This window comes from Hakea prostrata, chromosome 11, assembly GCF_041222555.1.
Source record: "Hakea prostrata isolate BN-2017 chromosome 11, UWA_Hpros_2, whole genome shotgun sequence".
Taxonomy (NCBI): domain Eukaryota; kingdom Viridiplantae; phylum Streptophyta; class Magnoliopsida; order Proteales; family Proteaceae; genus Hakea; species Hakea prostrata.
The window spans coordinates 14,934,712-14,948,019 of NC_142610.1; the positions used below are offsets into that span (position 1 = coordinate 14,934,712).

Below are 13,308 nucleotides of genomic sequence, written 5' to 3' on the forward strand. Positions count from 1 at the left end.
AATGAGAAAGGCGGTTTTCACTCAACGTAGAGCTAAACCTACATATTTATTGGGTCTCAAACGAACGGATTGGTTTGGTTTGGTTTGTTTTGTTTGGTTCGGTTCGATTCAATTAGTTTCAACCATTTTTAGTAAATTTTGGTTCACTCAGAAGCCATGCTGGTTTAAACAAATATGGCTTATTGAGATTGGGTAGAGCCATAGAGGTAGAGGCTCCTTCACACCTCTTTGAGCTCTACTTGGGTGCTGAATGCACATCACAGTGCAACCTACGGCAGAGATCCAAACTTGTGGCCATTTGTTTCGCAATTAAATTTTATCGAAAATATATTTCTTGTCCAAAATGAGTAAAGTTTTGATCTAGATCATAAGTCGCACTAAATATGCAGCACTTAAGGAATTTCACACCCCCTACCATATATTAGAAAGCAAAGGAAGTCCACCTTTGAACCTTGACAAAATACACCAGAGTTAGGATTTTCTTTCTAAATATGTGATAGATATGTGGTAGAAGACTGTCAGGGGAGCATTGTCTTCTATCTGTAAGGATGGAAGATCTTAACTCTTTGTTTTATAGATTCGTAGATACTTTTCTTTTGCTGTGAAAATACAGACAAGCATCAATAAGGATTATCCAAAAATAAATAAATAAAAACACCCATCAAAGGGATTTCTATCTTTGATGAGACTAGGAATTTCAATAAGTATGGGTTTCTTTTGCTATTAATTCAATTTTTTATATATTAAAAATTTTGAAAATAAATATTACTTGCTCTTATAGAACACAATGTCCATATTTAAAATTCAAAATCCCCTTGGTCAATGCTTTGCATAAATTTCCATTGGCCATATTGACATAAGGAACATTCAATTTCGCATCGAATTTTTAACGTTTCTGTAAATACATGTCCATTGCTAGATGATCTAAATTACCAAGATATTTCTTGTGTCCTAAGATTATATGATGCTCGTGAAGATAAAATTAAATTCACTCAATTGCAAGAGATTTTTTATTATTGGGGTTCATAATTTAACAAGTAAAATCTCAAAAGTATTAGGGCCGTTTGGAAAAGCGGGGGGATCTCAAAACTATTTTAGTTTCAAATCTTAAATCACTAGGGTTTAATTTATAAATTAGGTTTGGTTGTGAAAACTCAGAATCCTAACAAAAACCGGTTTTGTGCTTGGAGGATGGATGATACAGGCTGCATCCGGCAGAGATTTTTCACCAAAAAATTCCGTTCATGATCCAAAATCTTGAGGGTGGTGATCTTGTAAATCATCTTACTAGGGCATGTCTAAGAACTTTTGCACGTACGAGTTTGAAGAATTTGATCAAAAAACAGGAGAGTTTAAAGAACAAATTTCTTTACCAATTTCTCAAAATTAGGTGCAAAAGACCAACATAGTTCAAGAAGAACAATATCTTTATTTTGAGTTAATGACACTTTTTATAGAATTATTAATGGTAAATACAGTTATGAACATACAAAATATACAAACAAAAAAATTAGCAATTAATTCAGAAAGAAGGCACCTTCTGATATTTCTCAGTTCAAATTCTTCTTTTCAGGTATCTTGAGCGTAGAAATCTAAAATATCCCCAAGATTGAGCTTGAACAGAGAAGAGCAATCATTATACATCAACCACAGCATATGTTCAAACAAAATTGCATCAACATCCACAAAAATCACAGCTTTCTCACTTTGGGTTTCACAAAATCTCTTCTTGTTATCCTTCCTCGTCGTTTCCATCAAGATCCGAAAAGGGTATTCTTCCAACACAAAAGGATCCACCAAGAACTCTCTCTTCTCTTCTCCAACAACCACAGTCACTGGCCTAACTGAACCTTCAAACCCTTCATCGGAAAGTGGCCGGTAACCAAGCCGTGCACTTGAGAATTGCCGTCGCAACATCTTTACAGGGAGAACCAAGCAATCCATGGAGGTTTTCTGCAAGAACTGAAGCTGAAAAGCTCTAGAGACTCTCGGTTAGTTCTTGAATTTGGTGAGATGGGAGGATTTTATAGATTTTAATTTCACTTGGGCTCTTCCAGAATCAGGGTTGTAGCTTGCCTGTATGGTTGGAGTAATCGACTTGTACTTGCTTGTGAAAATGACGCAGAGAGACACAGAGAAGTTTCTGATTGAATAGGTCAACCAACGGTTCACACTGACCATTTTATAAGCAAGCTCTATCTTTGATTTTCTTTTGACTCTATGTTGGGAAGTAGCCGTTGGTTTGGTGAGAATCCACTAGGGACAAAGCATATGTGTTAGCTGGTGCAGAGCTTTTATCATAAAGCCACTGGAAGGGTGTCACTTGTGTACTCGAATCATTTAAACATACTGAACTGTACCGTTTAAAACCGCACCGTACTGTACCTAGGTACTGAAATCGAATTTATTTGATATGGTTCTGGTTATAAGTATGCATAATGTCGGTATGTTTCGAATTGGTACTGTAACATATTTATAAAGATAAATGTAATTTTACAATTAAAACACTTTACCTTTACCTTATCTCTAATTCCCTGTTTTAGTTTTTCGTTTCGTCATTCACTCATCTTCTTAGATTTACTTGTTTTGTCTTTGTTAATATCATATTCTATCGATTGTTTGATCGCAATTTCATTAGGATCTTAACGAACCGATAACAAAAGTAGCATAGATTCATTCCTATTAAATTTGTATTACACTAGATATTGTGTTTTTTTCATACTGATTTAATATTGAAACCGTACCGAACCGTGTAAATTCGATACTGTATGGTTTTGGTTTTCGGTATTCAAAGTTGGTACCGTATTGAACTACCGAAACCATATCGATTGACACCCTTACTCACTTGGAGTCTTGGACCGCCACTGGGCTCCATAAGGGATGCTAGCTGTTTGGTTTGATTTGGTTTTGGGTCGGTTTGGTTTGGTTTTTGAGCAGTTTATTTTTGTTGAGCCCAATACCCCCAAGAAGCAGGGGCGAACCTACAATGGGCCTTAAGGGGGCCATGGTTCTCCCATTTTGAAAATTTTGATTAATTTTTTCAATTTTTTCTCTTCCCACATTTGAAATATCAGTATTTACCCCTTCAATATTATAAAATAATTAAAAAATAAATAAAATAATTTGTATAAATGACATTCCTAATTAAAAGCTAATTCATCAATCCTTATTTATTCTTTTTCTTTTTTCTTGCATCTTTTATTCCTATTTATTCTTTTATCTTTCTATAAACGTGGTTAATAAAATTTTTGAAAAACAAATTCTTATTAAGTATTCAAAATGTCATTCTTAATTATAAATTAACTTCTCAATCCCTATTTATTTTCTCATCTCTCCTCTTTTTTTTCTATTCTATAAGCGTGGTTAAAGAAAATTTAGAAAAAAATATTTTCCACAGATACTCTTTCTCTTTCTCAATTTATTTATCTTTTTATTTATTATTATTATTATTATTATTTAATTTTATGTTCTCTATTTATTATTTCTTCTATAATTTTTATTATTTGAATTTGTTTTATATTATGAATAAATTATCTATAGTTTAGTAAAGTAACTAAGTGCCATTGGTTTGAATCTTTTACAAAATAAATAAAATTGGTTTGCTCTCCTACAAAAGAAATTTTTGATTTGCATAATGTTTTATTATTTTATTATTGTTGTTTTAATTTACCTATATTTTGTCTAAAAAAAATATCATCATTAATCATTAATTTTTTTAAATATGTGAGGGCCCCACAAAATATACGTGAGTCTATACTTTAATATGATAAAATAATTTAGAGGTAAGACCCCACACACAATATGTGTAGTGAAAAAGTATTAATGCTTCCTTAATGGAAATGTTTTTTGAACTTTTATTCTTCGCCCTCGCCTCTAAATGTCAAATCCTATTCCACCCCTACCAAAAAGTGTCAAGTGAACTTATTTCTATAGAGTTTAAAGGTTATTGGTCATTATCATGATTAGAAAAAGAAGTTAAAGGTTAAACACTCCATGGACAAGAAGATCACAACTATCTCCATGTAACTGTGTGTCTATTATTTAGGTGTGAGAGATTGACATGAGTGGATAACTTTCTTTACCCTTTGAAGGGGAAAAAAAAAAGTTTGTTTCGTGGATTTTGGGTTGATATAAGGTTCGGGCCAAAAGCCAATCAGCTCAACTTAGATTGACCGGTTTAATCTAGGTTTTGCCACTCTTGAGAAGTATTTATCTGAAAAAATAACTCAAGGGATTGATTAAGTCAAGAGTTTGAATTTTCTTGGAACCAGGGGCCATTACAAGATCAGATTAGATATCAAGCTATAGCTAAAAATGTAGTCGATGTGAGCATAAACTGGCTCAAATTATTTTCAGGGGTTAAGAGCTCAGTGATGTGTATGATGAGGATAGAATGAGTGGTTGAGGTCGAAATTTAGACCATTTTTTTTTTTTTTGAGCAAATTGCACTAGCATCTCAAAATGGAGGTTTTAAACCACTGACACCCCACTTTATATTTAAAAATATAGAGACCCCAAAATTAGATTTTCATTGGTTATATTTGTCAAATTTATCACTGAAAACAGTTAAATCAGATTTATTTTAAAAAATATCACTATAATAAACAGTTACTAAAATATTTTCAGTGATAAATTGAACAAATATATTTAATGAAAATCTAATTTTAGGGTTTATATGTTTTTTAAACATAAAGTGTAGTATCAGTGCTTTAAAGCCTCTATTTTCGAAATGTCATGGTAATTTAATTTATTTTTTTAAACCATACTTATCTGTAATAAAAAAATAAAAAACAAAATGAGTGGTCGAAGATCTTGACCACTCGGTTCGATTGTGGTCATACACAGCTCAGTACTGCTAATTTAAAATGTAGCAGTGACGTTTGAGCCCATCTTCAAGGTGGCGGGGGCAACAACACGGTTTTGACACGCACGGCGCGGGGGGGGGGCCCCCCGCCCCCCACAGCGCGGACCGACCACAGCAACCTTCTCACGCCGCGTCGCATTCAGATGCTCCAACCGACCCCCGACCCCATGACGGAGGCAATCCGTAATCAGTTCCGTACATTTGGATTTCAATATTTGATTCGGTTAGCTTGTGAACCAAATCAATTATAAGTAGAAACAAAATTGACTTCTCAGGAAATCAATCCAAAGCCATTTCTAGTATATGTATATAAGGCGGAAATTTGGTTCGAAGAAGAGTCTTCTAGCAAAATCTGTATCATTCCCTCTGATGAAGAGCACAACTGACACTTCTCAACCACAAAATCACAAAATCAGGAAGGCTCGACAAATAAAAATAATAAAATTTAAGAGCGGTGGGTAATAACCTGTGATTCTCCTGTATTTCATGGCCTGAAAGCGTCTAGAAGCACACCGTCAGGGTCACTGATCCAAACTCCTAGCATGGCGGTGGCAGACCTTGCTTAGGTCCTGCGCAATAAATGCGCAGGACCATCAAGCCATTCACTTTGGGCGGTGGGACCGGAATTTCGGTCGGAATTTCGGCTTGATGATCCTACGCATTTAATGCGCATGATCCAAACTTTTTCGGGCGGTGGCTACCTAACAGACACACCCTTAGGTCAATGCTAGATGCAGTGGCTCTAAGTTGATATTGACCCATAAATGCCGAAATTGATGGTGTGACAAGTCATAAACTGTTCGTGAGAATGCCATTCTTATAAGGGTTAGTTTCAACCGTGTAAAAGTCCAACTCCATGGGTTGTCTTTTAAGTCTTCCAAGCAAAGCAGGTAACCATACCAACTAATGCATCAAAATGGAGACTTTGTTGGACCAAGGTTATCTCAAGAGAAGCCATTAAGAATTACTTTAAGGGCATTATTGACTTTTTGTTCTCCATTGCTTTCATGTGAAGAAGTGACCTGAAACAAAATTCTTACATGTATAAGAAAAGAAAAGGGTTTTTGTTTGGCACCAAAAGAAGGAATTTGTGAGGACTAAATCACCTTTAGGCAGTTTTTACTCCACTCCAATCACCAACCCAACCCCAGTGATTATCGCTATTGACCTGATTAAAACATAATTTTCTATGTATTTTTCTACGCAATTTTCGCTTGCGAAATGGTCCTTATCCTTTCTTATTCGTTGGAGTATGTTTGGTTGCAAGGGAAATGAGAAAAGAAAGTAAAAAAAAAATATTTTTTTTATTATGCCATTTGATTGCAAGTAAAGTAAAGTAAAATTAATTTTGACCAAGTCGTTTAGTTGGTTCTCCAATTTATAAAATTAATATTATTTTTTTTTTAAATTTGATCAACCTATTTAAACGACATAAGGCAAGCATTTCTTCCACTTGATCAGGGCATTTTGAATTAGTCCTTGAAGTGAAATATGATTATTTAAGGGCTTGTTAAGGTTACATGAATTTGAGAATTATACTTGTTTGATTGTAAAAATTTCAAGATTCATGAAATCTAGAGATTCACCTTTTTACACTAAAAACGTGAATCTGTAGATTTATGGGTAAAGGGTGAAATTCAGAGATTTCAAAAAAGTTATACATTTGCACATTTACAAAAATCACGTCGATCAAATGGTTTTTTAGGATGAATCCACAGATTTCATTCCGCAATCAAACATTTAATTTTATAAATTATGACTCTATAGATTTGAAATCTCCAAACTCATGTAACCAAACAGGCCCTAAATGCATAAACCCTAAGATCTTTCTTTTCTCTTCCTAGTGCCAAACAAAAGCCTAGGGCAGCTTCTTTTGTTATGACTAAAACTAAGACTGGCTATTCTTTTTGTTTAATGAGAAAGTATTCCTTGGATGTGCTTGCTAGCCAGTCGTATGTTGATCACAAACTTGATCCATGAGCTAGACAGTCCCGTTGCTACTGTTAGCACAATATATTGCACTGAAATGATCAGAGGCCTTGTCGACAAACCACACTTTGAGTACATATCAATAATTACTGTTGATACGGAATCTTGCTTGTCCTTCCCTGTCACGAACCTGCAAAATACGTGCTCTACCTTGTGTAGTCGAGGTACGTCTCCGATGAGCAAGTCAGTACCAATGATATGATCTCAACTACCCAATATAGAATTCAAGTAATTGATCACACAAAATATGAATACCTACTACATAAAGCCTGCTTGAGGTGCTTATGTAGCTTTAGATATCAGAGTTAAACTCTGAATATAACTTTAAGAAGAATTGTGTTAGGAAAGTAGCTCTATGAAGAGTTCTTTATCTAACTTATCCTTCTAGGTAGTTGACAGGCGATAGAAGTTTACCTAGATTGGGCTCCCTGAACACGATGGCCGGACCGACCACTATCACTATGATCGAGATAACTGTATTGAAACCATTGGTCGGACCGATCAGGGTAGAATGACTATTTTAGTCATTAACAATTATAAACGTGAACGTATAATTCATCTAGTTATCTGAGAATGAATCTATCTTGTCACTATTTAGAGGTAAGTTGGAATATCAAGAAACATCCCCACTCAAATATACTACACGTGTGTTAAAAGGAATATATATTTGTGAGCCGATCATTTGATATTAACACACGTGTACTTATTCACTTGAACACAGATAAGGTTCGTACTCAATTCTCCCAACCTGATTTACTGGTCTTTTTTGTACAAATCTACTCCAGTTGTAGTATTAGATATGCTAATGCAGAGTTGGTAAAATGGTAAAGACTCATATTTATTGAATCGACCTTTGTGGACAACTTATATGATACCTATACTTCCAATATGTAGAGAATCTATTGCACTTCGAGAAGCGTTCCTCTGGGCTTTGGCAGAAGGGTTGAAAAATGTGACTTTTGAGAGCAATTCCTTTAATCTTATCCACTGCTTTGAAGACCCTTTTCTTTCTATTGATTCGGGTGCCTTGCTTGTGATGGAGGATATTTGGCATTTGCTCGATCGTGAACCGTCGTGGTCGATTCTATTTGTCTCTAGGTGGGCTAATTGTGTAGCTAATTCCTTAGTTAGGAAAGACCCAGTCCGTGGCAAGTCGGAATGTATGGTTTAATTTCACTCATTGGCTTCTTGAATTATGTAATCAGATGTGCCTTAGGCTTTTCTTGGCCGTCTTCTAATTAAATATCTGATTACCAAAAAAATATATATATAGAACTCTCAGGATTCAAAAGGATATATATAATATTAGATTTCGCACCGCTTGTTTTTTCTCTCCGTCACCAACATGTTCTATGAGTCTGCCACTTGTCAACTAACGTGTCTTCCAGTCTGTGGAGAGGTCTCCAGACTCTCCACATTCTCTTCCATATTGTTACAACACAACTGACGGTTTTCTAGGTAATCTTCCGCAACCACCCAATGGAGAAACCCAGAAGCTTTACAACCACAAAGGCATTAATGGCAGTTTCAATGTTGGTCTTTCGCTGAGTTTATGATGATCACATCCATTGTTGGAGATAGAGGAGTTGGAAATGTTGATCTAGGACCAAACACTATAGAAAGAGGCATCAGCTTCATAAGCCCTTTTGAAAAATTTACATCTTTGATCAAGGATCACTTCAAAATCCAAGTTTCAGAGTAATTTCTTTCTCCTCTTTCTTTCTGAAAAATATGAAATATGGGTATGGGTTATGGGTTGTTTAATCTGTTTTAATGGGTTTTTTGTTTTTGTTTTTGTTTCTGTTGTTGTTATATGGCTGTAGCAGAACCAAGCAAGGGGGTTCAGATGCTGGGGAGTTGATAAAAAACGCTGCTGTGAAGAGTCTTGAAGAAACTGAAGAAAGTGTTGAACGGACAGCTAAAGCTGCTGGAGAAATAGTGCATGATGCGGCGGACAAAATCAAGAGAAGCGTCTCCCATCATGCTAAGCAGCCAAATGATCTCTGATTAATTAATGGTTATACTTATACCTGTATTAACTTATAACTAACTAGAGTTTGTAATAATTAATGATGTTATATATATTTATGCAAGTCTGTGTAGCTTCTTCCATGGTCTTTATATGATTTGCAGAAACAAACCTTTACCCATTCAATCTAAAGAAATAAAAGAACTTAATGAAGCCTACACAGCATGTTTGAAATCAGATTGCATTTGGAGATCAAGAACTCCAAGTTGAAGAGTTTGTAGTAAGCCATCTCTAATGGTTTCTAACTCTAAAATTGTTGCTGAAGTGCCTTCATTGCCTCTACACAAAGCAGTCATAAAGTTGCCTTGCTAATCTCACAAAATGCAGTCTTATTTCTCCCGAAATGAGTATCTTTCTCCCAATAACCAACGAATCTTTGGTATCATCTATATGAGATGAATGAGCCAATGTCCTCTCTCTTCTTTGCAGTTCTTGTCCACAATAATGCTGAATTTCTGCATGCAAAGTATTCAAAAAACTAAGGTGTGCATGATAAAGTGTTTAGTCCCTTTAATAACATTGAGTTTCTAGTCCTCTAAATACACCACATGAGGATAGCTAAATTATCATTATCGGAAGTATTAGGAATGAAGCTAATTCAATCATGAACAGTATCACCATAAAAAAACTAGAAATATCATGGTCAAAGGGGAGATAACTTCCAGCATTTTTTAGCATGTGAACAATAAAGCAAATCATGCCTAATGTTCTCTCAATGACTAAACCACATAAAAGGCAAAAGGGGGTTTGGGAGTATTTTCTGCGAGATAAAGATTTTCCAATAGCAATAGCTCCATATGATGTTTTTCATAGAAAATATTTAATCTTTGGTAAAGTGAGGATTTTTCAAATGTCTCTTCCAACAAAAAGAAGGTGAAGAAGAGGAGGAGATGTTACTTTGAGAATTTGCCATTGCTTGTTGACCAGAAAAAAAAAAAGGAAAAAAGAATTTGTCATTGCCATGCATTCATAATAAGTGGACCTTATGGTGAAATTCATATGGTGTGACCTTACACCAAACCCATGTGTCCTTGGAGTTAAGGGAGAGAATCGGAATATCCAAAATGGCATTAGCTTCCACTGTGGGGGGAGTAAATTTAAGGCCAATCTATTCCTATTCAAAGAGGGCCAATCAATTAAATCATGCACCAAATAGGGGCCATTTTGTTGGGGAGGGTTGAAGATACAATGGAAAGGTAGGGAAAGGACCCACTGATTTTTATATATGTGAGTATGCTAACCATTTCCCACTTTCTAAGGATTTCCCTTTCCGTTAAAATACTCCTTCAACCCCAAGAACAAGATGTGTGAATATCCCCGAAAGGGCTTTGTTGAAACAATGTACATTTCTGAAGCCTAATCCACCCTCTCTTTTACTCCGACATAGAGTTTCCCAATTGACCAAGTAGATCACTTTTCCCTGGTCATTCTTCCACCAAAGGTTCTTGATTTTTCGAATCATGCTGTAACAAATTTCATTGGGGGATTAGGAAGCAAGACAAAACATTAACTGGTAAAGCAAAGGCAACTAACTTAATCAAGATTTCCTTTCCCCCTCGGGAGAGAAGTTTTCCCTTCCACCCTGAAGTTTATAATTTTAGGACCACGCATGGAGAGCGTAATGCCAAGCAATTTGGGAATCCCCTTGCTAGAGATAAGTCTCTGGGTGAGACTCGCTTGAGACATAGGATGAAAATGTAAGTGTTGAAAGAGCAACCTTCTTTGACTTCCCCTCTGGGAAAGAGGACAAGTGAAAGAGAAGTTGAAAGGAAGGTGATCCTAGCCTAGGTGCATTCTAATCCAGGAAGACTTGATTGGATAGGTCTTGGTGGTTCTCTCATTTGGTTTCATAATGGAATTTTGTTGGTCTACGCTTGACTGAGAATAAATAGACCTCTAAAGGAATATGGTCAGAATCTACTATGGCAAATCTATTCCCCTAGATGCTCCCAAACAAATCAAGAAAATTTAAATTAATAAATGCCCTATCTAGACATTCCTTGATTAGACCCGCCCCTTGTCGTTTATTTGACCAAAAGAATTTTGGTTTGGTGCATTTAACCTCAAATAGGTTACAATGTTCAATATAATTTCTAAACTTGTCTATTTAGGTATGGGGGGGGGGGGTTAGGTTTGCATCCCAACTTCTCATCATGCAATAGAATTTCATTAAAATCACCAAGAACTAACCACGGAGAACTTACAGTGTTTACCAATTGTGATAGTTCCTCCCAAAATCTAACCCGATGCTCTATCAGGGGCGGACAATAGACCAAAGTTAGCTTGAATTCTCTTGAATTACCAATTGCATCCACACTTATGTGATTATCAAACCTTAATTTTCTTGCCATCCTATTAATCAAAGCATCCACAATTTTTGTTTCCATTAGCATTACCATGCTGGACGCACTCTTCCAACAATTTTTTTGTAGATATTGTACTGCGTCAGAAACGGGCCAAGTCCCTGACAGTTCCCCAAAGAGTGATTCTATGGTGTGTAGTGCAAGATTTCTTAAATCAATAGTGTTTAGATGTATCTTCAATGAATCTAACTTTATTAATTAATGATCGATGCATCCACATAGGATGTCAGATCTAATCCCTTCAAGCCAAAGGCGAAGCCCCACCGTATATTTAAATTATTTATAACAACTATCCCAAATTAAGGAATAGTCAAGGTGCCCATAAGTTGATTCGAGCGAACCTCAGTTATCAAAATAAAATAGACAAAGCCCTCTCACTCACACAAAAGACATTACAATTGTACGGATATGACATATTGAGAAGTTAGATTGATTTATTAATTTCGTATCTCTTAAGTTGTAATGTCTTAGACATTGAAACTAAAGCTGTTCTTTAACATATTCATTATTTTTAAGGCTAAAAAACGGGGGCCGGGGGTCCCAAGGGGCAAAACTAAAAAAGAAAGATGTTGGGAAATGCGAGGGGGTGGGGGAGAGCCAGAATGGGGAAAAAAAGGAGCAGGGAAAAAAAAAAATTCTTTGTAGGAATCCATCAGGCATCAGGTGTGATTTGATGTACTTTTTTTTTTTTTTTAATCTTTTATTAAAATCAATTATATGTGATTAGATTTTTTTTAATAATTTCTCCCTCTTTATGAAAATATAAAATTATAAAAAAAATTATAGAAAGAGGGTAAAAGAAAAGAAAAGAAAAAGAATAAATACACCTCAAGATACATGACATAATGGATATGTATATAATTACTATAATAGATTCTTATAGGAAAAAAAGAAAAAATAAGATGAAAAGGAAGAAAAAGAATGATAAAAAAAATTAATAATAAATAAATTGCTTTAATAGAATAAAAGGAACAAAAATAAAAGTATTTTGACCATTATAAAATACCAGGGGAGAAGAAAATGTAATAATTTAGTTCTAGAGGAATACATTTGAAACTCTCGAGGGAAAAATAAATCTAAATAGAAAATAGTATTGGGAAGGGATGGATTTTTTTTTCAAAATGTATCGAATACAAACAGTTTTAGTGAATTTCAATTAATCATCTTTAATCATATGCCTAGTTATGAACAAGACTTTCCCTATTAATAATTTTTTTTTCTTTACTAGAGAGTTAGCCAAGCTATTATTATTAATGGGTATATAGAAAAAGAATCAAGAGTTAAAAATACAACTCATGTAGTATGACACTGATGGGTTTGATGTTTTATTATAACACCTGTAAAAATTAATGTAAATCATGGATACAATTGACATGTTTTATGCAAGAGATAGGTAACTGAAATTACATTCTTACTCTCAAACTAACTTTAATATGATCATTCTTTATCTTATTATTCCCAGTTTTGCCACTCATTCATCTAAGCATTCTCATTTTTACTGCATTGAGTTTATGATTGTTGTTTATGATTGTTTTTAACCGCTCAATATTGTCCATTGTACATCATAGTTGGTTAAACAATGAGTCTATAAAATTTTCTTTTAAGTTTTAATGAAATATGCCGACCACTCAAGATCTTGGACGCATCTCTCTACTTCATCCACCCTATTTTAATTAATTGAAAAGCATTATCATCTATATCACCTCTTTTATTTATGATTGAATCTAAATACCTAAGGGCCTGTTTGGTTACATTAATCTAGAGATTTCAAATCTCTTGATTCATGAATGTGAGAATTATACCCATTTGGTTGTAAAAATCTCTAGATTCATGAATTCTATAGATTCACCTTTTTACACTAAAAACGTGAACCTGTAGATTTATGGGTAAGGGGTGAAATCCAGAGATTTCAAAAAAGCTATACATTTGTACATTCACAAAAATCACGCCGATCAAATTGTTTTTTAAGATGAATCTACAGATTTCATTCCACAACCAAACACTTAATTTTATAAATTATGACTCCATAGATTTGAAATCTCTAGATATTTGAAATCTCCAGA

At 34.7% G+C, this 13,308-nt stretch overlaps 1 protein-coding gene across 1 annotated transcript; it reads right to left on the minus strand.

Moving 5' to 3' along the window:
• Positions 1 to 1,569: 1,569 nt before the first annotated feature.
• On the minus strand, positions 1,570 to 1,944 carry LOC149000319 (auxin-responsive protein SAUR77-like). Its single transcript, XM_089139155.1, has one exon. It carries the CDS (start codon positions 1,942 to 1,944, stop codon positions 1,570 to 1,572), a length of 375 nt encoding a protein of 124 aa, XP_088995281.1.
• Positions 1,945 to 13,308: the final 11,364 nt, after the last annotated feature.